This window comes from Borostomias antarcticus, assembly GCF_949987555.1.
Source record: "Borostomias antarcticus genome assembly, chromosome: 17".
NCBI classification, from domain to species: Eukaryota; Metazoa; Chordata; class Actinopteri; order Stomiiformes; family Stomiidae; genus Borostomias; species Borostomias antarcticus.
In genome coordinates, this window is record NC_140250.1 from 21,010,125 (window position 1) to 21,035,124 (window position 25,000).

General features: G+C 50.4%; 2 protein-coding genes across 2 annotated transcripts in view; one reads left to right on the forward strand and one right to left on the reverse strand.

Annotated features, from left to right (window-relative positions):
- ccdc138 (coiled-coil domain containing 138) overlaps positions 1 to 6,418 on the forward strand; it is an 18,439-nt gene extending 12,021 nt beyond the window's left edge. The window contains exons 12-14 of the mRNA XM_084452086.1: positions 572 to 745; positions 3,975 to 4,113; positions 5,609 to 6,418. Coding sequence (XP_084308212.1) covers positions 572 to 745; positions 3,975 to 4,113; positions 5,609 to 5,735 — 440 coding nt within the window. The 3' untranslated portion in view covers positions 5,736 to 6,418. The remainder of the gene's footprint in view (positions 1 to 571; positions 746 to 3,974; positions 4,114 to 5,608) is intronic.
- A 5,294-nt stretch (positions 6,419 to 11,712) lies between these two features.
- edar (ectodysplasin A receptor) overlaps positions 11,713 to 25,000 on the reverse strand; it is a gene marked incomplete at both ends in the record, with an annotated part of 20,264 nt that continues 6,976 nt past the window's right edge. The window contains 9 exons of the mRNA XM_084452087.1: positions 11,713 to 12,053; positions 12,548 to 12,608; positions 12,960 to 13,239; positions 14,847 to 14,919; positions 16,318 to 16,392; positions 16,508 to 16,633; positions 16,731 to 16,811; positions 19,961 to 20,046; positions 21,708 to 21,889. Of these exons, the coding sequence (XP_084308213.1) occupies positions 11,713 to 12,053; positions 12,548 to 12,608; positions 12,960 to 13,239; positions 14,847 to 14,919; positions 16,318 to 16,392; positions 16,508 to 16,633; positions 16,731 to 16,811; positions 19,961 to 20,046; positions 21,708 to 21,889 (1,305 nt within the window). The remainder of the gene's footprint in view (positions 12,054 to 12,547; positions 12,609 to 12,959; positions 13,240 to 14,846; positions 14,920 to 16,317; positions 16,393 to 16,507; positions 16,634 to 16,730; positions 16,812 to 19,960; positions 20,047 to 21,707; positions 21,890 to 25,000) is intronic.

The window sequence follows — 25,000 nt, forward strand, 5'->3', positions numbered from 1 at the left end:
GGGTGTAGATCACACAGGACGGTGGGTTTCGGGTCGTGTGTGTGGTGCGCTTTTCTGGGCCGTGCCGCTTTTTTGAAAGCGGCGCCTGGATAATGGAACCTCTGTGCTTCCATAGAAACCCCCGCCGTCTGATCCCCCCGCGTCTGGCGGGCCCGGTCCAGATGGGCCGGGGCCCGGGATGGTGTTGGTAGCATGGAGCTCTCTGCTTCCCATCAGACGCTCTGCCGGAACGCGTTAGGCAACGATAAAAGCCACGTTCCTTTCCGGACCGCGTGGTGGTCGTCCTCCGGGTTTTGGCGGCAGGGCTCTCAGGCCGGGCCCCTGCTCCTCTTGGCGCGGCCCCCGTTTTCTTTAGCGCGCTAGAGAGCATGCATACTGTCGCCGGTGGTTCGCGTCTGCCCTTCTGAGTCGGTTTGTGAGTCAAGTATGCTTGTGTATGTGTGTGTAGTATACACTACAAGTGTGTAACTGACTTTCCTCTCCTCTGCCCCCCAACACCCACCCCTCTCCCCTGTGTGTACCTGCGTGTGTGTGCACGTGTGTGTGTGTGTGTGTGTGTGTGCGCGCGCAGCCGACGTGCTGGCCCAGGCGCTGGCGTGCCTCCGCGGCGAGCTGGCGTGCGAGGAGAGCAGAGGTCGGTTCCTGGAGCACGGAGGGCCGTCCGTCTTGCTGGCGCTGCTGAGGGGGGGCCGCGGGGGGCCGCACGGCCCCGTGGACATCCTGCTGCTGCTCGGCTCGCCGTCCCGTAAGTACAGAGGCCCCCCCGGGGGCCAGTCTGGGCGCTTTCAACCCTTTCAACCCGTGTCGCCGGGCTTGACGAGGTACAGGTACCCCTCCCCCCCGCCCCCCCCGCCCCCTCCGCCCGCCGACAGTCCTGGGGGCTGCAGAACGACATGAAAGGCAAGTTAGATCAAGAGAACATGCAAAGCAGCAGCCCGGCGGCGTAGACCTCTTACCCCCCCCACCCTACTCCCCCCCCTCCCCACCCTACTCCCCCCCCACCCTACCCCCCCCCCCTCCCCCCCCCACCCTACTCCCCCCATCCCCACCCTGCTCCCCCCCTCCCCACCCTACTCCCCCACCCTGCTCCAGGTCTAGGGAGTGTGATTAAGGGGACATAAAGGGATCCGTGGCTGTTGTCCGTCCCGTAGTTACAGTATGCCTGTGTATGCTGATGCAGTACAGAGCATGGAACGTGTGTGTGTGTGTGTGTGTGTGTGTGTGTGTGTGTGTGTGTGCTGGGGGGCAGTGGAACTGGAGAGGAGATGAAATTTACCGTAACCCCTCCCCCTCCTCCTGTACAAGCCCTGGCTACTGTCACCGTGTGCCTCAGCCTCTAATGTATGTAGCTTGCCTCTCCGGCCCTCCGGCCCGGCCCCGTCGCGGTGGCTAGCCCCTCTCGCTCGCTTCCAGTCAGACTCCCTCATGCTGCTCGCACCTGGGGGTCACCTGTACCTGGGGGTCACCTGTACAGCTCCCCGTGGGGTTAAATAGCCCCCCGTTCCAGCTCCTTGGACTCGGTCATGCTGTTCACACCTGAGGGTCAGTAACCAATCCCGTCTGCTTCCGCCCCCCTTGCTTCCTTCCCCAGTCACCCCCATATGAATCTCTTTCAGCTCTAATCCACACCGTCTGGCTTGTCCTCAGGGTGGGGCACCATAAAGACAACCCCCCCCCGGCCCCCCCCGAATCACTGGACATGGACCATTCCGTCCAGACCCATGTTGTTTGAAGTTTTCATCCACTCTGTCTCACATGTGACTTACTATACCTGGGGGAAGAGGCCACGGAGCAGATGTGGAGTGTGTGTGTGTGTGTGTGTGTGTGTGTGTGTGTGTGCGTGTGCGTGTGCGTTTGCGTGTGAGTGTGAGTGTGAGTGTGAGTGTGTGTGTGTGTGTGTGTGTGTGTGTGTGTGTGTGTGTGTGTGTGAGTGAGTCAGCTCTTTAGTCTTGCCCAGTCCTGTTCAAGCTGAACGATTCCCCTCAGACCAGTAGTGATTGCTCCACAGCCAGCTAGCCCTCCCCTAGCCTGGCCTAGTCTCCTATCCCCTAGCCTGGCCTAGTCTCCTATCCCCTAGCCTGGCCTAGTCTCCTATCCCCTACTCTCCTATCCCCTAGCCTGGCCTAGTCTCCTCACCCCTAGCCTGGCCTAGTCTCCTCACCCCTAGCCTGGCCTAGTCTCCTCACCCCTAGCCTGGCCTAGTCTCCTCACCCCTAGCCTGGCCTAGTCTCCTCACCCCTGGCCTAGTCTCCTCACCCCTAGCCTGGCCTAGTCTTCTCACCCCTAGCCTGGCCTAGCCTCCTCACCCCTAGCCTAGCCTAGTCTCCTCACCCCTAGCCTGGCCTAGCCTCCTCACCCCTAGCCTAGCCTAGTCTTCTCACCCCTAACCTGGCCTAGTCCCCTCACCCCTAGCCTGGCCTAGTCTCCTCAGCCCTAGCCTGGCCTAGTCTCCTCACCCCTAGCCTGGCCTAGTCTCCTCAGCCCTAGCCTGGCCTAGCCTCCTCACCCCTAGCCTGGCCTAGTCTCCTCACCCCTAGCCCGGCCTAGTCTCCTCACCCCTAGCCTGGCCTAGTCTCCTCACCCCTAGCCTGGCCTAGTCTCCTCAGCCCTAGCCTGGCCTAGTCTCCTCACCCCTAGCCTGGCCTAGTCTCCTCACCCCTAGCCTGGCCTAGTCTCCTCACCCCTAGCCTGGCCTAGTCTCCTCAGCCCTAGCCTGGCCTAGTCTCCTCAGCCCTAGCCTGGCCTAGTCTCCTCAGCCCTAGCCTGGCCTAGCCTCCTCACCCCTAGCCTGGCCTAGCCTAGCCAGGCCCGGCCTCCACCGGCCCAAGGCTGGACGCCTGCAGGCCGACAGAGCTCCAGATCCTCTTCGTCCTCCCAGCATCAGTTGAGCTGGCAGCCCGCGTCCTCCTCCTTCCTACCCCAGTCTGGCTGCCTCCCCTGGGCTTTTCCAGCCTCTCCGCCAGCCTGCTACTGTAGCTGCCTGCCACTGGACCATATTGACTCTTCACACACAATTACACCCCTAATTACACACTCATTCCCCCAGGCTGTTCCTGTAAATGTGAAGAGTCTGTTCCCAATCAACATACCTTACCTGGACAAATGCTACATTTATTTTTTTTTCAGCGCTGTAGCACTTCGACTTACAGTGCAGCGTGGCTTCTAGTGGTCCAGTGTGTCTAATGGTTTAACGTAGCATCAGGGGAATGACATCGAGGCGACCCTTTTTCCGTTTTACAACATGTTCATCTGGAGGCAGAGGTTTGATGGAGAGGATGATATGAAGCTGGAAGTGGTAGTTGGCGAGAGTAGAAACGGTCATTCTAACTAGAAACGTACTTGTGTTTGGTGCCACATAAGGTCCACGTTTCCGAGTTTTATTGACTGAACGGGGAGCAATATGTGTCCGAGATGTGTGCCTCTCTTTGTGTGGCGTTCCCCCTAAGAGCACACAAACATGAAACAGAGTTAACACCGACAATATGTCTACTCTTAGCTAAAATTAAATATTTTATTCACATATTCTGTGCGGCATCTGTGTGTCCCTCTCTGCTCCACACACTGTGTTAATCTGGTGTGTGTGTGTGTGTGTGTCATATCAAATCATACACAGTTTTATTTATAGTGCATTTTTAAACACAACTTCCGCAAAGCTCTTCACAAAGACAATGAGGAACATTCAACCGTGAGAAAACTATTTACATGATATGAAACAATACCAACAGCAAACAACCACTGGACCAAGCATAATAACAACAACACAACAACAACAACCAAATCTGTGCACAATGTTGTTGAATAACAAAACCACACGAGATGAAAACACAAAGACGACAACAAACAACAGGACAGAAACCACAAAGCAGAAACAATGCATACACAATGGTAACAGTGTGTGTGTTTGTGTGCGTGTGTGTGCATGCGCGTGTGTGTATTTCTGTGTCTTGGCGTGTACGTGACGTGTGCATGCGCAGGGTTCCTGAGTCCGTTCCTGGAGACGTGCAGCAATGAGGAGTTTTTCCGCACGGCCGCTCTGCTCCTCAGGAACCCCCGCCTAGAGCTCCCCCTGCTGGAGAAAATCTCCATCCTCCTGCAGAAGCTCTCCGCCATCAGGTGAGCGACACTCGGCACGCTAGAGCAGGAGAAGGCCAGGATAGGCGTGTGTGATGAATGATGATCTTTCCCTGTGTGACGCTCTGGTCTTACTCGTCAAAACTAAGCTAAACGTCTGCATGCTGAGGAAATGCTAAAGACTTAGCCGCTAGACTTAGCCACATGCTAAGGAAGTCCTATAGATTTGGCCGCTAGCCTTAGCCACATGCTAAGGAAGTCCTATAGATTTGGCCGCTAGCCTTAGCCACATGCTAAGGAAGTCCTATAGATCTGGCCGCTAGGTTTAGCCACATGCTAAGGAAGTCCTATAGATTTGGCCGCTAGCCTTAGCCACACGCTAGAGAGCGCCCGTCCGCTCACCGTGGCTTTAGCTGCCATGTGGTGATGGAGCTGCGGCAGCAGGCCGTGATGAACGCTCCGTCAGCCTGGTGCTCAGATCCCATCTCTCATCTGAGAACCAGAGGAACATCTGCAGCTCCCAGGCTCCAGACAGTCATTATCGGAGGATCACGGAACAGACTGTAATTACTGCTAGATAGTATCCGGCTCTTTGCGTACATGTGTGTGGGTTTATGTGTGTGTGTGTGTGTGTCCTCGCTTTCGCTTTGTCAATCTAAGAGTGCGTGCCATTGGCCGTCGGCCTACAGTGTGTGTGTGTGATAGACTTTAGAAGACCTGGAACGAGGGGCCGTGGCTGGAGGCCACAGCGTTGCATCTCATTCCCAGCCGGCTGTCTCAGCCCTCCGCTGGCTGTCTCTCCCTCTGTCAGCAGCATTCAAGAAGTCAAGTGTTTACAGAAAGAGGAACTCCGGTACGAGAACCCTGGCCTCTCTCATTCAGTCGGTTCTTTTCCAACGTGAAGTCAGATGATTGAGAACACATTCTCACAAGCATCATCAACGAAGTCTAGAGAGGGGGGGATCTGGGAAGGGGTGTGGATGAGTCAGTCGAACGGTTTCGGTGTATCCGGGGCTCAAGGTTTGCTACCCGGGTCTGAGGACTGGGACACCCTGCGGCTGCGTTACGAATCGCATACTACCCTACTATATAGTATGCCAAAACAGGATGTAGTATGTCCCAATACATAGTATGCCACATGCAGTATGGTAAAAATACCAGGATGTCCTACTACATCCGGTCGTATTTTGCAGTATGCAAGCCAGCAGGCTTTTCTGGCTATTCTGACCCACAATCCTGTGCGCAGCGGAAATGTGCGTCACATGTGCGAGTCGTGACAGCTGTAGACGAATGTCGCGTTATGGACAGCGAAGGATGTGGGCAAATTTCAAGGCGCAATGTTATGACAAGGTAGTATGTCCCAATTGGATGCCTACTGCTTGCAAAGTACGTACTTTCTAAGGGCAGCTGTAGTAGGTACTGGTAGTAAGAAGTAGAAGTATGCGATTCGGAACGCACCCTGTGTTACAGCGAGTGACCGCAGGAGGGGGAGGAGCTCGTTGTGACGTCACTTCCTCTCTCGCCTGTGTCTCGACAGGAAGAACAAGCGCCTGTTCGAGCTCAGCTCCCTCCACCCGCTGCTGCGGGAGATGCACAGGACTACAGATCCCACGCACACCTTCCTCTGCCTCAACCTCAGCTCCATACTGATCAACCTCAAGTGACACACACACACATCGTGGACTGGTCACAGACACCGGGACACTTGAAAGCCGCAATCCAGAGTTGGTGAAACAGGAGCTAGCTCAGCTAACCCCAGCTAGCTATTCCAGACTTAGTTCTGTTTGCTAACATTAGCGTTGATAAACCATGGGCGTAGGCCAGGACTGCACCAATAGCAGCGTGAGCCCTAGAGCGGGTTATTGATGTTCAAAGGGGTCTGTTTCTGCAGGAACTCTGTATTATGTCTTTAAGGTTGCTTTAGTCATTTTTGTACTGTAAGGTGGTAGCTTTTTATGTTTTTTTAATGTTTATTGTATTTATTTTTACGTTTTTGTACGTTTTTATAGGCTAAGTGATGTTACCTACATTTACCTCGGCGGAGGAACTAATCATGTTTAATGTTTTGTCCTGTGTGTTCTGAGGAAGTCATGTTTTCACTGTGAATCTTTTTAACAGCAATAAACATAGAACTGAGGGAGATGGATGAAGCACGCGAGAAATGTTTTGTGCAAGTCTTTTCCAGAATCGGTCCCAATTGGGTGCCGTAATCACGTTAACGTGGTTCTGGTGCCGGCTGACGACACGGACGTATCTCTCGGAGAGCCATGTCACATCTGTGTCACACAGACAGCCCGGGTCTGCTGGTGGCGGGTGTGTGAGCGGTAGGTACTGTAGGGACTTGGAGCGCCAGACTGTAGCCAGTGTTCTGTCTGACACACTGGGATTCCCCCTTTGTCTGCCTGCTGTCTGTCAGCTGTGGGTCCTTAATTACTGTAGCTGTCTGTGTGGTCCCTGATGAGAAATGATAAAAACAGTTCCAGAATACACAATGTTTCATACAGTCCCTGTGGTGAGGGAGGAATATATCAAGTATTTACCTCTCTCTCTCTCCTGTGTCCCTGTTATTGTGTGTGTTCTCTCTCTCTCTCACACACACACACACACACACACACACACAAATCTGACAGCCCGTGAGTGTCGCGATGGCTCTGGAGCACACCACTCATCTCTCTATGATAGAGTGTCAATTGATTGTGATGAAATCTACCCATGCTGTTAGACTATAAGCTGTCTGGCTGCCAGTCTGGCTCCGCCCCCCTCAATGTGTCATTCTCTTTTCTTATTGGACAGTATCACACCACCCAGTCAGTATCTGACCTGTCAGGTCAATCAATCAATCAATCAAAGCTTTATTTGTATAACGCATTTCATACCCAGAGGCAAGGTAGTCAGTCTAAGCTGTTTTTAAGGTTCATAAGTGAACGTTTGAATCATCATAGGTAGTGTATTGGCTGATTTATTCCCCCTCCAGGGCCCTCTTGCCTCTAGGCCTAGTCGTCACATCTGATCCCAGACCAGCAGTGCCAGTGGACGTTAAAAAGCCTGTGTAAAGAGCCTAAATGACTCGACTGCTCCAGGATCTGTCACCACCTTGATTTATTGACTTTCATTATTTCAATTACCCGGGCAGGGTCCGTGGCGGGTTCTGCTCTGTGTCCTGTACACACTCACACCCACACACACTCACACACACACACACACACACACACACTCACACACACGTACCCTGCTCAGCCTCAGACACCATGCTGCGGTCATTGTAATTTATATTGTGCTTTCTCAACAGAGCAGATCTCAGTGGAAAATGCCTTCTTCTCCAATCTGGCGAGTAAACCTCATTAAAATGTTATTTATGTTATTTATGACATGTTTAAGGGGGTGGGGTTTGAAACATTAGTGTCTATGCTTCACCGGCAATATAAAGTCAGTCAATCATGTGTGACGTGGCAGACCACCAAATGTAGATGATGTCCATGAGGGAGTAGTAATGAATATATAATTTGTGTTATGCAATAAATGCGTGAAATTGGCTGTCATATACCTGGTAGGCTACGATGATGAGTAAAAACATCTGGCAAACTCTCTCTCTCTCTCTCTCTCTGTCTCTCTCTCTCCCCCTCTCCCTCTCTCTCTCTCTCTCTCTCTCCTGAGTGAAGCTGGAGGAGTGTTTCTGAGCTTGTGCTGGACTTCTCTCTACATGTGAATGTCATTTTCTTTTTATAGCACCATTCATACAAATCAATATAGAGTATCACATAGTGCTTTACATGAAAGGATACGGATAAAAACAAATAATACAGTGAATACAGATTTAAAAGAAACAATAAGCAAGTAAGTAAAAGCATTAAAAATTAAAAGATTTAAAAACTTTTTATAAAAAATGTAATAAAAACTAAAACAGAATGCAAATTAAGAACACTAAGATATTAAAATAAGTAAAACTATAGCATATCTGATATATATATTTAGGTGCCTGGTTATGTAATGACTTATAGACTAATAAAGTAATCTTAAAATTGATTCTACTGACAGGTAACCAGTGCAGTGATTTTAAAGGAGTAGTGTGCTATTTTGGACATTTAGGCCTATTTGTGGTCTGTGTACCATGAACCTGAAACATGGAGACCATAATTTCATTGATCATTCCAGAATTGAGCTAGCTGCGGTTTTTATGCAGGCTCTCACTGGGCTACAATGGAAGTCAATGGGGCATATGTAAATGCACTGGAAAAACTATGCTAAAGTAGGTTTCTGAGATGGGAAGCACAGGGTATAATCTTACCAGTGTCAGTATCACAATCTGAATGTTTTTACATGTTTGGCATGACTTGAACATCACAATCTGAATGTTTTTACATGTTTGGCATGGCTTGAACATAAGCATTCCATTTGTGCTTGTTTTCACTGTTGCCACAGATGACTATATGTGCAAGTCATTTCATCAGTGAAATTATGGTCTCTATGTTTCAAAATAAAAAGTCCCACACCCAAAATAGTAAGAAATATGTTTTGACGTCAACCTGTCCTAACGTGATGTCGCAAGTGCTGTCCCATTGCTTTTTATACCATTTCAAGCCCTTGCAGCCTCTCGCACTCAATCACTTTACCAGGTGACGTCAATAAGTCTGTGAGGGCTCAGGGCTTGAGGGTTTAGGGTGGACATTGGGACTGGGCCTCTCTCTCCTTCTCTCTCTTTCCTATAGGGACATACTGCAGCATACCTTGGAGGGAAGTGTACACCATTTCCCATATTTGTCTGAGTATGATTGATGACATCCTCAGGCCTGGATGTGTTACTACACGCTCCGGTGTTAGAAAGCAATGGGCTTTTCATTACGTCAATAATCCTGTTGTTTAAGCTGCTAGACTCCTGGCCCAGTGGGTCACTGTACAGTGTGTAGGACCTATGGACCATTACTGGATTATATAGTACGCATGCTGGCTTAAAGGCTTATATTATGACGACTACGCTCTCAGAAAAAAAAAAAGTTCTTCACTGTATGTAGGTTCTCCAGTTGTTCCTGTAAGGGAACCCTCAGACGTACAGTATATTATTCTAAACCTCTTTTTGCTTCCAGATGGAACTATTTCATCAAGCAAAAAGTTTGAGTTACCCGTAGAAAAGAACCCTTTTTTAGAACCCTTTTCCCTCATGTTGTACGTATACCCGTCTTTGTATCTGTAGATACAGGCTCTTTTAGGTATTCTTCGGCATCTTGTTAACTGGTGGCCCTCTTCTGCAGGCTATTAGCAGACAGGGTAACTGACAGGAACGAGTAATAGCAGGTAGCTAGCTGGCAGGCCCGCCAGTGTGTGTTAGCAGGTAGCTAACTGGCAGGCCTGTAAGCATTAATTACACTGTCGGCTTGCTTTAGCTCACAGTTCGAATGGCACTCTCTGCCTCGGGGAGTCCATCCCTCACACACCGAGCCAAGCACTCAACACACACACACACTGAATGGACCCGCAGGTGCTTGTCACAGACACACACACACACACAAGAGAGAGCAGCTTTTAAGAGAGAGAGGATTATATGGACCTGGGCTGTTTGAAACCTGATGAGAGCAGCGTTGTCCAGCGTCGCCAGAGCAGACCTAAGATCCCTAGCCAGGACACAATGATGTAGCTAATCACTTATCCAAACTGTTGCGATTTTGGCACACACACAAACACACACAAACACACACACCAAGAGAGGTGCTGGTGAGGTGCTATCACTATGCCTGATGTCATGAAAAAAGATAGCTTGGTGTTTGGAAAAAAAGAGTGGAATTTCAAGCCCTGTAAGCATAACTGATACAATAAGATCTAGTTGTGGTGTCTCAACACACACTCGTCCTCCCCTAGAGAATAACGCTGATCCCACTCAGATTATGTTACCTTATTTAGCTTTACAAACATCAATGGAGAACGGGTAATACTATTGACACACGGTAACAGTAGGCCCACTGTTCCCAAAACTCTTCAACTGGGAGCAGTCTTCTGGGAACGGCTTGGGTGTTTCATAGCTGTGTGTGTGTGTGTGTGTGTGTGTGTGTGTGTGTGTATATAGCTACAGTGTGCTGTGTATCATGGGTAAGAAAAACACAATTCAGTTCAACACTACTTTAACATTTTATTGATATTTCTTTATGACTGCATATGTACAATAATAAGTTATATATACACTTACATTTTGTTCGATGAAAAGTTTGCTTCCATTGTTAGGTAAATTGTAAAAAAGAAAAAAAAGATCTACTCTGGTACAATGTGTTTCTGAGGTAAGAAAACCCTGTCTGTACAGACTGTCAACATGTCTCAGCCAGACCAAAAAACATGTTATGAATACATGCTAAATGATAAACATTATACATGCACATTTATTCATTTACACTACCGGAGTCCAGCCCCTAACCGATCTCTGCTAATCCTGAAAAACATGACTGTAATATGGTGGAATTGTGTCTGCATGAACAGTGAACTCCAAACATCTAAACTACGTGCTCATAAGGCCTTTTGTTACTCCTTAAATCAGAGGTTGGGAGCGTTTGGCCCCTGAAGCTCATTAGCTCATATTAAAAAGTGCTGGAGAGAGGTGAGGTCTAGTGAGTAGCAGTGAGATGATTATCAACGGACCACGTCTCCCCCCTCCCCTCCCCTCCCCCCTCCCCTCCCCCCTCCCCCCTCCCCTCTCCTCTCCCCTCTCCCCTCCCCTCTCCCCCCTCCTCTCCCCTCTCCCCTCTCCCCTCCCCTCTCTCCTCTCAGCTCACCATCAGTCTCCCGAGCTCCAAACTGGCCTCTTTATTTATTTTATAGCTTTTCCACTGGGCTTTCGGTGGTTAACTGGCTGTACTGGTTAATTAGGTGCTGGAAATCACAGCCTATGCGCACCAGGCCTGTAAACCACAACACCTCAGCTTATTAGAGGCCAGACCGCCACACCACGGCTAATCAGGGCTGGCGGCATCACCAGACCGCAGAGTTACGAGGTGGGGGTCCCGGCGTGGGTCACTGCCAGGGCTACCGTAGTAGAGAGAGGCGCGGGGGGGGGGGAACGGGGCTAGCAGGCTTCCGGTGCTCGAGTAGATATTGAGAGTAAGAGGGTTTCAGGGTCAGTATTATGGCGCCCGGCTCCGTTTCGTCCCCCGCCATATTGTTGGCCGTCTCTTTTTTGAAACCTTTATTTATTCAGGAAAGATGTTTGAGAGCGAGCTCTCTTTTCCAACATCGCCCTGATTACATACAAAACTACTCTTGCCATAGCTTTCATTCTACATCACTGATAAACCATATAAATTTGGTATGGAAATGCTATAAAAACACAACAAAAAACGTTTTCATTGTGGCGTCCAGCGCAAAGTTCATTCACAAGTATTTTGGAAAGTCCCATGTAAAGAAATGAATGAGCACGATGGTGTAGAGACGCAGACGAGACACTTCTCTCTCCTACAGGGCAGGAGGACAGAGGTACTGTGAGACAGAGTGACAGAACCTTCCAGGAGGTCTGCTGACATTCTTCATGCGAAGGTGGTGTGTGTGTGTGCGTGTGTGTGTGTGTGTATATATGTGCATGCGTGTGTTGAAGTGCATAAACGTCTGCATTTGTGTGTGTGCGCGCGCGCGCCGCGACCCCATGCGCGTTCCCCCCGCCCGTCGCCGTCACACGCTGGCGCAGCGGGAGGACAGGGCGGGGCCGGTGACGTGCAGGGCCCCGCCCTCGTTGCCGCCCAGCACGTCGGAGCACAGCGACTCCACGGCGTCCAGCCGCTCGATCTGGACCAGGCGGGTCAGGAGGTCGGGGATGCTGTAGCCGGCCGTGCTGACCCTCTCGAACAGCTGCAGGCCGTCGCTCATCCCGCCGATCTCGTCCCTCTTCAGGCCGAAGCTCTCGGCCAGGTGCCTCCAGGTCTTCACCACGGCCGCCTCGCTGCTGTACGAGGAGCTCAGCATGCGGCTGGCCTTCTCCAGGCAGTCGAACGGCAGCTCGGTGGGACTGAGGCCTGGGGGGGGGGCGAGGGGCAGTAAGAGGGTTTAGGATGGGGGGGTGAGGGGCAGTAAGAGGGTTTAGGATGGGGGGGCAAGGGGCAGTAAGAGAGTTTAGGATGGGGGGGCAAGGGGCAGTAAGAGAGTTTAGGATGGGGGGCAAGGGGCAGTAAGAGGGTTTAGGATGGGGGGGCAAGGGGCAGTAAGAGGGTTTAGGATGGGGGGGCAAGGGGCAGTAAGAGGGTTTAGGATGGGGGGCAAGGGGCAGTAAGAGGGTTTAGGATGGGGGGGCAAGGGGCAGTAAGAGGGTTTAGGATGGGGGGGCAAGGGGCAGTAAGAGGGTTTAGGATGGGGGGGTGAGGGGCAGTAAGAGGGTTTAGGATGATAAACCCCCCTTAGTGTGACTCAGGTTAACCCCTCAAAAAAAAAACACTCCTATGCACACACACACACACACACACACACACACACACACACACACACACACACACACACACGTATACAAACTCACCCTCAGCCACACTGCAGGCTCTGGCGTACAGATCCAGGATCTTTTTCCTCCGACTCTGTATCTACCAGAAGAGAGAAAGAGAGGGGGAGGAATAGAACGGAGAAAGAGAAGGAAAGAACATGAGTTGAGACACTTCCCTAGACGATCGTTCGCTCTCTCTATCTGTCCCGCTCATAGACTTCAGACTGGGATCGGTCATGGTTCTCTCGCTATGGATATTGACACCAATCTCTATTTAAAAAAAATGGGTTCTATGGAAGAACCATCTCTAGCAACAGATCAATCCCTCTGAAAAATCTGAAGGTTCTATATGGAACCTTCTTTCAGAGGGGTTTCCTGTTGTTAAATAAAAATGGCTCTACATATCCCCCGTTTTGTTTTAGGGTGTACTGTGGCTGTGACCTCTCCTCACCCCTGTGGCCTTGCTGCTGCTGCTGTTGTTGTTGTTGACGGCGTTGGCGTTGCTGATGTTGACCGCGTTGCTGACGCCGTGGGCCGCGTTGCCGCCGGCGGCCTTGTCTCTTCCCAGCAGCCCCAGCGACAGCAGGCAGAGGTCGGGCTTGTTGCCCAGGTTGAGCAGACAGAGGTTGGGGTTGGGCTCGGCCGCCCCCTGCCTCTCCAGCGCCGCCTCCTCGTCGCTGTCCATGCTGCGGCTCAGCAGCTGCTCGTTCTCCGACGACGCGTCGTTCTCGCTGGGGACGCACACACACACACACACGCACACGCGTGAGGACACGAGCCGGAACACACACACGCACGATTTTGACTCGGTTCTGTGTACAAGAGTTCAGCCTCGTGTGACATAACGTAACTATTGTGCTCTTGTTTGAACTTGCATCGGTTTTCAGCTACACTTGCATAGAATGTTATTGATCTGAATCGGGCTGAACTGCAGATACCCCTCAGTCTCTCTCTATCTCTCCTGCTCCTCTCTCTGTCTCTCTCTCTCTCCCCCTCTCTCTCTCTCCCTCTCTCTCTCTCTCCCCTTCTCTCTCCCTCTCTCCCGGACTTTCTCCCAAAAGCACCTTGTTGACAAAGATTCTCAGAGATGCTCACACAATAGCATTGTTTCACAGGCTTTAACACACTCATGCGCGCATAGTACACAAACACACACACACAAACACACACACACACACACACACACACTGAGGAGAGGAGGCTCACACAAAGGCATTGTTTGTCAGACATCCAACACCCAATCTCTGGCAGCCAGAGCAGTGAGTTAGCACATCCTCTGGCACACAGCTCACCACCGACACTCAGGGCCCACGTTGTGTGTGTGTGTGTGTGTGTGTGTGTGTGTGTTTGTGTGTGTGCGCGCGTGAATTTTAAATGAATGTGGGAATATACCGTACAGTAAATGTCCCCGTGCTGTACTAGTACACAGAAGATAGATCCACTTGCGTTACTAACGGCTGCCCGTGTGTACCAACCAATCTTTTTGTCCACCCGTGTGTGTGTGTGTGTGTGTGTGCGTGCGCGTGCACGTTGTGAATAGCGCTTCTTTGTGTGATAAGAGGGGTGAAGAGGTGGGTGAGAAGGGGAGAGGTTGAAACAGAGTGAGAGGAAAAGTGTTTGGGGCGAGAAGCTGCCATCTTCCCAGAACCCTTCTCTCCTGGCGGTTTGGCTGGGCTGAGGAATAATTACTTATTTTCTCCCCTCCACCTCCCATCCACTCCTCCTCCTCCTCCCATCCTCCTTCAGGCTGGAGGGCTCATCTAAGCTCAGCTACCTCACCTTGCACCTCCTCCTCAAGTCAACTTGTTTTTCCATGCCGTGCCCACGCAAGGGGGCAGATACATACACACACACACACACACACACACACACACACACACACACGGTTAAAGGCTAGCAGTGATGCTCCGTTGCTGGAACTTGTCCTGTGGTGGCTAAATTACGGGCAGATCCCGAAACTCTGATAAAAGCTCCTCTGTCTCTGGAGGCCCCAGTCAAGCCCTGACACCGCAGAGACCAACATAGATATATATACACACACACACTCTCACACACACTCACACACTCACACACACACACACACACACACACACACACACACACACACTATATACACACACACACACTCTCACACACACACTATAAGCTCATCCTGTTTATCTACAGAGATAAATGGTTGGAAACCAACAGTGCTGTCTGTATTTTGCAAATCAGTTACTATTGTAGTTTTAAGGTATATTTTACAGTATGTTTAGATTGTGTACCTGTGTGTGTGTGTGTGTTTATTGTGTGTGTGTGTTATGTGTACTCAGTGATAACTAAAAATCTATTTTCTCACCTTTTCACTGTCTTCGGAGGCGGAGCTTTCAGTTTGTCAAATTCGTCCTTTTCCGAGTAAATGACCACGCTGTCTGTAGGATGGACAGAGCGGAGGGACACGTTAACCCTTTGAATACGACCACGTCACCGGCAACATTTTAAAAATATCTAACAAATATTTAATAATATAAAAAAAATATCTAACAAATCTAAAAAATTCCTCACTCCAACACTTGCTGAAAGCTGAGAAATTGCGCTTTCTAGTATTATAGGGAAAATCCAATTAATATTCGAAATGTTGTCACTTTATTTTCATGTTAAAAGGGTTAATCAACAACCCACCGGCCGAACCAGACTGACCCTTCTCTAAGGACAACCGCTCACCCATTCATTCTAACGCCATGACACACTGAGCTCAAAATAAAACATCTCACGATGATCGCCAGTCGTGTCAAATCCGTGGCCTGTTTAAACACGCCGACTGTGAGAGAGGGGGAGCGGATCGCCCGGGCAGGGGGGCGTGTGTGCGAGTGCTTTAAGTTGTTTAAGTTTAAGTTTGTGTTTAAGTTTAAGTTTGTGTTTAAGTTTGTGTTTAAGTTGAAGTTTGTGTTTAAGTTGAAGTTTGTGTTTAAGTTTTAAGTTGGCTGCAGGGGTCCTGCGTTGGCAGTGCCATCTCGTCTGGCTGCCGTTGATCGGCGCTCCAAGCCCTACCGGTGCTGTCAATCACCCACATGGCAGCTTAATGAGGCTCTCGCATGAAGGCATGACTGCTGCTCGATGATACTGCGCACACACACACACATGTACGCAGATATGCGCAAACACATGTACAAACACAGGCGGGCACAGAGACATAAACACCCACGCGCTTATAAACACACACCAACAAACGCACACATGAACAAACACACATGCTCTAACCGCAATGCTCAAACCCTTTCACCCAAGAACTAAAGCCATGTCAGCCTTCAAATTAGCTGTATAACTATTACCCTACTGTACCTCAGGATAGCAGATAGAGACAGAGATATGTAGGTGCATGATTGCCATATTCATCACCCACGAATTTAGCAGTAAGTCAGTCAGTGAGCTGCCTTTTAAACACAACATGATTGTGATGTGAAATGCGGTACACTTGTGGCCTAAAGCTACCGCCTCAGCCTTAGCTAAACATTCCAGCCGACTTTGCTCACTACACAGTCGGAATGTACGCCACAGGACTGGCAACCTGACACACACACACACACACACACACACGTCAAGCCTAACACAGACAGTATGGGAGAGCCAGCAGGTATGGGGATGTCTCTTCATGCTAGTTTGATGAAGCAGACTCGTCGTAGCCTAAGGACCAACTAGCACACTAACAGCCTTTGTGTCGGAGTGTTTGTGTCCCCCGGGTCCAATCCTGTAGCTGTTAATCTCAGATTGCTCTGCTAGATCTCCAGCAGGGATCGGGTTTACTCTGAGCACAGTTGTGGGTATCTCACCTGGTACGTCTTTTTTATCCTCTTGCTTGTTAGTCTGGGCCTCCACTGCCTTCACCACCTGCCCTGAACAGCACGCTGTGGACACACACACACACACACACACACACACACACCATGAGATAAACACAAACCTTATGTGACCTAAACCAGCAGTTACAGTAGTGTGTGTGTGTGTGTGTGTGTGTCTCACCCTGCCCGCTAGGCTTCGCCTTCAGAATGTAGAACATGATGATGAGGACGATTGCAATGGCCATGATGAAGATGGTTGACATGGCGATGATGAGAGCAGTTGCTAGGTGACCCTGTCCTGTTGGATCTGATGGATTAAAACATGTATCTGTACATGAGTGTGCGTGCTTGTGTGTGTGTGTGTGTGTGTGTGTGTGCGTGTGTGTGTGCGTGTGTGTGTGTACCTTTGTGAGGGTGGGGGAAGACCGTGGTGCTGCTGGTGTCACTGGGGGCGCGGGCTGAAGACACTGAGGTCGTACGCATACCTGGAGTCAACAACAACAACAACACCATAGAGTTACACCATCAGTCACTGTCAGAACAAAGACCCCCCCGGTGTATTGATCAGTTCTAACATGAAACTGGCCTCGTTAACCTCCCACAATGAGGGCGGGGCTTAGATACAGCTGCATGTTGTCCCATGAAACCACAGTTCAGTTCTCCATATATAATTAAGTATTTCTCAACTTTCCATCTCACATATTTACAATTCCCTCCTAACCCCCCCCCCCCCCCCCCCCCCCCCCTCACACACTCCCTGGTACACAGTGGGTCTTTATAGGAGCTGTGGTCGTGAGAGTTGGGCACCCTGAGACAACAGCCTTGCCGGCCTTGTTGACCGCTGATCTCCTGTTTTTCTCGTCTTTAATGGCGCTGTAAACCGCCCATAAATCACCATTTTAATCAGTCCTTCACTCCTCTAACGCAGACCAGACCTCCTCCTATAGGCATCATCACTGGTTCCAATACCATCCTGAGGTCTCTCACACACACACACACACACACACACCCACTCACACCCACACACCCACCCTCCAGCGTCCTTGTGGTCACGCACATCAGTACCCTGGTTGCTTGTTTACTCTGGTTAAAATAGGCCCCGACCGGAGAATGAGATCCTGTTTAGTTCAGCCTGAACTCACTTCTTAATCACATTCTGCACACAGAAACAGACTGAACCATGCTATAGGCCCTCCTCCATCACTACAACGCTTCCAACGTCTGCAAATTGCGAGAGAAAGAGAGACACGGGCTTCAGCCGATGAACACATCAAGCGTTTTGGCCGAGCTGCAATTTTTGTACGCTTGCGTCTCTACGGTCGGACTGGGAGGTGAACTGGGAGAACTGGTGTCTCAGAGGACAGCCCGAGAGGGTTTGCAGACCGGGCGCCGCCGTACGCCATGCCGCGGACGCGCCCGGGACGGCCGCCACGGCGACTGCCGAAGAGCACGTATCACAGCAAGCAGAAACATGTTAATCATCTTTCTCATACCCACCAAACTTTTAATTATCCCACGCGGGCCTCCCCAGGGAGCTAGCGGGGTAGGCGAGGGTAATTCAGAGATGACTTGGCGAGTGCTGGCCTGTCTTCACCCCCAGCTAGTAACTCAAACTGCATTTCTTTGGTTTGGGGTTAGGGTGGGTCTGGGCCATTTGTGCGGCCTCATCGAAAAGTGTTTAATTAAATCGTAGCCCCGCGCGTCTTCGCGTTCCCTCTTCCTCGCCCCCTCCCTCTCCTCCATCACTTTCTGTCTGGCAGAAGCAATCTTTGGCTCTGTGCAGTTTTTCATATTTCAAAAACACGTCGTTAAGGAAAAACAACAACACAACAGCAACCCCCCTTCCCAACGCTGAAACAATCTGCAGCTTGACTGTCGGCCTCTGGGTGAATAAAACTACTGCCTGGAGTAAAGTATGGAATGGTACTCTTCTTATGGTATGGAATGGTACTCTTATGGAATGGAATGGTACTCTTCATATGGAATGGTACTCTTATGGTATGGAATGGTACTCTTATGGTATGGAATGGTACTCTTCTTATGGTATGGAATGGTACTCTTCTTATGGTATGGAATGGTACTCTTATGGAATGGAATGGTACTCTTATGGTATGGAATGGTACTCTTCTTATGGTATGGAATGGTACTCTTATGGTATGGAATGGTACTCTTATGGTATGGAATGGTACTCTTATGGTATGGAATGGTACTCTTCTTATGGTATGGAATGGTACTCTTCTTATGGTATGGAATGGTACTCTTATGGAATGGAATGGTACTCTTCATATGGAATGGTACTCTTATGGTATGGAATGGTACTCTTATGGTATGGAATGGTACTCTTCTACACCTCCATCATCAAGTCCATCCTCACCTCCTCCATCACCCTCCGCCCCTACAGCCAAGGACAGGGCCAAACCGCCGAGAAGGTGTTCGGCCGCGACCTGCCCTCCCTCCTGGCCCTGCACAACTCCGGGACCCTGAAGCGGGCCAGGAAGATGGCGGCCGACCCCTCCCACCCCGGCCACTATCTCTTCGTGCCGCTCCCCTCAGGCGGGAGGCTGCGGTCCATCAGGAAAACTTCAGAGGCAGCTTCTTCCCTGCAGCCATCAGCCTCATCAACGAGGTGTGTGTGGGTGTGTGTCTCCCCCCCCCTTCTCGCTGTGAGGCGATAGTACTAGGTACCGATTTTTGGGTTCAGTGTCTTGCTCAAGGACACTTCGGCACAATGCCGGGAGCTGGGATCGAACCGGGAACCTTGCGATCCCCGGCCGGCTGATCTACCTCCCGAGCTACATGCCACCCCGAAGGGCCACTTCGTCTCGTTGTGCTCCGGTGACGTCACGTCCGCTAAGGACCCACGGGACTCATGGGGACAGTGACATCCACCAGCTTGAGGTAACTGGGAAATACGACTTAACAGTCTGACCTCAGAATCAGAGAAAACTTACAGTACCGCTCTCACCGTACCGTACATCCATCCCTTCATCCCTCTCTCCTTTCTCTCAAAGATTCTCTCTCTCTCTCCCTCTGTTTCTATTTATCTCTCTGTCTCTCTATTAAAATGGACTTAGCTGAGTGAGGGAATGAGGAAGAGATGACAGGAGGGAAGGTGAGGGGTGACGAGGAGGAGGAGGAGGGACAGGAGAGGAAGACAGACGAGGAGAAGAACGTAGTCGTGCCTGCTGTGATCAGGCTCACGCTTAGGCTACACACACACACACACACGCACACACACACAGTCATCACGTACATTAATCAGTGAGTCATTGAGGTAACAGATGACCTGCCAAACACCCCTCCGGTCGGAACCGCAGACCCAGACCCCAGAAGCCGGGGGGGGTCTCCACATCCACAATCCCCCCTTCTGACAGCCAGACAGAGGCCTGGAGGCCTGGGTCCTCTCAACGCCACTCCATCAACACCCAAAACTCTTCAACCCTCTGGAGGACCTACTGTACTCAGTCACCCCCCCCCCCGCCCCACCCCCCTCCCCCACTTCCCCCCCCTCTCCCCAAGGCTTCAATCACAAGTCATCCAGACGGAGAGCGAGCGTCTCACTGCTAAGTGACCCTTCGTCTCGGCCTTGAACCCGGCGGACCCCGGAGTTAACGGCGCAGGAGGCGGGGCTTACACTCTTTGGTGTTCCGTGGGGCGTTCTGGCAGGAGTGGCACACCATCCCGTAGAGGTTCCTGGGCCGGTTCTCCAAGATGTAGTACCTAGCGGAGGGAGGACACGGAGAGGACGGTTAGAAGACGGACGGCAAGGGGGGGGGGGGCGGGGGCGAGACACGGTCTGGGTCTCCGCGTCTCTGAGGGGGGGGGCGGTTCGCGGTTTTCGGAGGGCTGCTCCCGTCCCGCCCCGTCCCACGACACCTCCGGGACCCCCGGTCCCGTCTCCCCCGCTCAGAACCCTCAGAGTCCGGCTCCCGGCGCCTCCGGCGGAGCCTCCTCACCGAGGCAGGCGAGACAACTGACCCCACCAGGCTACCGTACTCTCCCTCTCCTCCGCAGGACTCCCTGAGGAAGACGAGCGCGTCTGCTCCGCCAGCTGGTAACAGGCAGCTGAGGTGAAAAGGTTAGAGCTGATTGAGGTGTGGAACGGCCCCGAGCCAGAGGGGAAAGGAAGGAGAGGCTTCTGGGACTTCTGGCTAGCTGCTACAGCCACCGTCATTAATCTTTCTCACTGCACAGGAGTTATGACTAAACCCCAGAGAACCGGTGATTGGTTTTGATCCGAATAGCAATCAGGGTTCAGCTTTGTTTACTGTAGGCATGTGTGGATAAACGCTCACACACACAAACACACACACAAACACGCACACACACAAACACGCACACACACACACACACAAACACGTGTGCACATACACACGCACACACAAACACACACACACATTGACACACACATACACCCCTATACAAACACATACAGTACATACGCATAAACACACACACACAGTTGCCATAGAAATCTAACTGATGACTTGTGACAGAGAGCAGACAGGACTGCAGCCAGAGCATCAAGGAGAGGACGGGCATTTGTATCGACTTCCACAACTAAATACAAAATCAGTCTCCTCATCTGTCTTGCTATGCTGGGACACGCTGGGATTCCTTACAAATAAACACTCTACGATAGCTCCCAACGTAGTCCCCCTTTAGGACCGCGCAGACCAAAACGTTCCCGTGTAAAAGCCTCTCTCGTTAAGAGGTGTCGGGCGAAACCTCGAGTCCGGCCGAGCGGTCGGAGAGCCTCGGTTAAGACTCCGGTGGGCGGTGCGCTCGCCAGTGCATCCAAATCATCCCTGTGATGTTTCATGTTAAGACGCTCTCGCTCGTATATTGACATTAAAGTGGATTGGAAGCAGACCCCCGCGTTTTAGAGGTGGGCACCGAAACAGAGCAGTGTCACATGGCGGGCCTGTTTCATATCACCACAGACGAGGGTGGGGGGGGGGTTACGGGTGGAGGGGGAGGGGATGTGTGAGGAGAGCAGGGGGGGGGGGGGGGGGGAACAGAGAGAGGGGTCCGCCCCGCTAACGGTTGAGCTCTTCTGAAGCGCGCGTCTGTCTGTCCCCCCCCCCCCGCGGGGGAGGATGGAAGCTGCGGATCGGCCGACCCGGTGATGGGTCATTACGGGGGGGGGGGGGGGGGGGCGGTGGCAGGAGTGTGTAAGTGTGAGTGTGTAAGTGTGAGTGTGTGAGTGTGTGGGTGTGGGTGTGCGATCGTGAGGGGGTGGGGTAGAGTATGGGGGTGGTCCGGTCACGTCAACGCCAAGCTGATGAACTGCAGGCGTTGTGTGTGTGTGTGTGTGCGTGTGTGTGTGTGTGTGTGTGTGTGTGTGTGTGTGTGTGTGTGCGTGCGTGTGTGTTACCCACCCGGCCAGGCAGGGTCCACACTCGGCGTCGCTGTCGGGCGTTCCGGCGGTGAGTACGGTGGCCCGGTAGAGGGCGTCGCAGTCTTTGTGGCGCCGGCAGATCTCATACTTTCCCTTGGAGTACTTTCCCGACGGACACGCCACGCACGCAAAGTCCTCGTCCTTGGAACCGTAGCCACAGTTCTGCAATGACACACGCACACACACGCACACACACACAGATTTGTATTCGTCAACATGTGTATGTAACATTTCACCGTACAATGCACAGTGAAATGTTACTGCCGGCTTCGTGAGGTGCTCAATAAACAAAATAATTTCAAATTGCACAAAGCAATACAAATAGAGGGGTGGATGTACACACATACACACGCACGCACACACACACACACACACGCACAGACACGTGTGAAGTCAGGGTAGAGAAGAGGATCTCTCCCCAAAAACAATGAATATGCAAAGGTTTTCAATCTATCACCACTCATGATGATTCTGGTTCAGGTTCTGGGTGGGATGCACACACACACACACACACACCATCTGTTCTCGTCTGTAACGCTGGTGACTGTGACATGCTGGTTGTGAGAAATCTGATTGGTCTCAGGACTCCCTCTGAGATGTGGATGTGTGTGTGTGTGTGTGTGTGTGTGTGTGTGTGTGTGTGTGTGTGTGTGTGTGTGTGTGTTCTTGTTTTCTATCTGGGATTGTTTAAGATGACCTACTCTTCATAACCAAAATGTTTTCCCTGCCCCCTCATGTTCTGAACACGGTGGGGAGTCGCACACACTCACTCACACACACTCACTCTCACACAAACGCACATACACGCACACATACACACACATACAGTACACACCAACCCACAGACACACACACACACGCATACACAAACACGCACCTACCCTAACACACAACATCACACATGTACGGTACACAAACACACACACTCACACAAACACACACAGTTTGTTTCATCTCCTTTCATTAAAGCGGCCCTCTGATGTGTTTTATTGAGTTGTACAGAAATCTAATATTGCTCGGCTTTAAGTTTTTCCTTTTCAAGATACCCGCTGTGATATTGAACAGCGTGAACCTATCTCCCCATGGCGGTGTCAGATCACATCAGGCCCGCGTTGGATCTCGTGTGATGAGATCGTCTGACTTCGCCTCTCCTTCGTTCAGATAAAGCTGTTCCAGACTGGCCAGATAAAAATCTCTCTCTCTCTCAAAGCGTTTTTTGCCTCGTCTCCGCGGGGCCAGGGAGAACGCTGTGCGTTGGACCTCTAGTAAAAGCCTGTGTGTGGGTGTGGGGGGGCGTGGCTCGGACCGGGCCGGGTGCTAGTGGCGCGCGCGCGGGGGGGGTGGGGGGGGTTGGACAGCATGTGGACAGATGTACGGATGGACTGTAAAAGATGAATGAATGGTTCAAAGCCCCTCTAGGCTCGGACCTGGGGGCGGCCCGGATTCGGACGCCGACTCCGCGGGGTGTGGGGAGGGGAGATGAAATGACCTGTGATCGTGACTTGACGTGCGTGTGTGTGTGTGCGTGTGCGTGTGTGTGTACTGTGCGTGTGTGTGTGTGCGTGTGTACTGTGTGTGCGCGTGCGTGTGTGTTGGGATGAGTGAGGGGGGGGGGGGGGGGGGAGGGCGCACTCCCTGTGGTGAATATCCACTGTGATGATTAAGGACACACACGCACACACACACCCACCCACACACACACACACACACACACACACACACGCACAGGGAAAGCACACAGGCAGTTGAATTACAGGCTAGCGCAGGAGGAGATCACAGAGCCAGTCTACAGGGCTTTCTCTCTGATTCTTCCTCTCATCTGAGTGATTGAACTTCTCTCTCCTCATAGACTCTCTTAGACAAACAGCCAAATTGCTTTTACCACGAATGATTCTGTTCCAAGGGCACTATTATTGTCATTTTCTTAAATGGATAAGCGGTGTTGCACGGCTACAATTTACAAATGTAATGCTTTATTGATCTACCCTTATGGTAGCATTTACACCTGCTTTCCTTCAACAGCAGAGTGGTCTGTTATCAGTATTAAATTAATACTACACAGTGGAATATCGTGTAGTACTTTGCAGTACTTTGAGTCTTTTGGGCATAGCGTCTCATTGTGCCTAGTGAAGTGTTGCTCGCAGTTATGTTCACTTTGGCTGCACTGTGTCTGACTGGCTGGTTGACTGACGGTGTGTGTGTGTGTGTGCGTGTGTGTGTGTGTGTGTGTGCGTGTGTTTGTGCATGCATGCTAGTGGCTTTATGTGTGTGTGGGCAGTGGATGTGGGTGTGTGTGGGTGTTTACGTGTATGTGTGTGTGTGTGTGTTTGTGTGTGTGTGCAGGTGAAAGGTGGTGATGATTATAAGGGCCCACAAGCAAGCAGGGCCCACAAAAAAACAAAAGGTCCCTCTTTCTATGACGAAATTATTCTGCATGTAGATCAGTCACACTAATGCTGCATCAGAATTCAAATTAAGCCATAAATAATGCAATACAGATGAAAAAAGTTTTAATTTCCTGAGCAATATCCCCCTTCTTACATGGTTTGGTCCATGCTGTGGTTCATGCTGGCAAGTCTCACCTCTTTTGACATTAACGTCACTATACCAGCTGACTGTCAAATACTAGCACTAATATCCTAACGTTCAATCATAAACATCAAGCCCAAACATAAATACACACCAGAAGAGAGTGGAGAGAGAGAGAGAGAGGCCAGGAGAAAAGGCAGCAGAGCGGGAGACCAGCATATAAAAATTGTTTTCCATAAGAAAGCTGAGAGTAGCTATGTTGCTACTATAATATAGTATAATATATAGTCTTATAATATATAATATATATTAACTATATACTAACTATATACTATATACTAACTATATACTAACTATATACTATATACTAACTATATACTAACTATATACTAACTATATACTAACTATATACTAACTATATACTATATACTAACTATATACTAACTATATACTATATACTAACTATATACTAACTATATACTAACTATATACTATATACTAACTATATACTAACTATATACTATATACTAACTATATTCTAACTATATACTAACTATATACTATATACTAACTATATACTAACTATATACTAACTATATACTAACTATATACTAACTATATACTAACTATATACTATATACTAACTATATACTAACTATATACTATATACTAACTATATTCTAACTATATTCTAACTATATACTAACTATATACTAACTATATACTATATACTAACTATATACT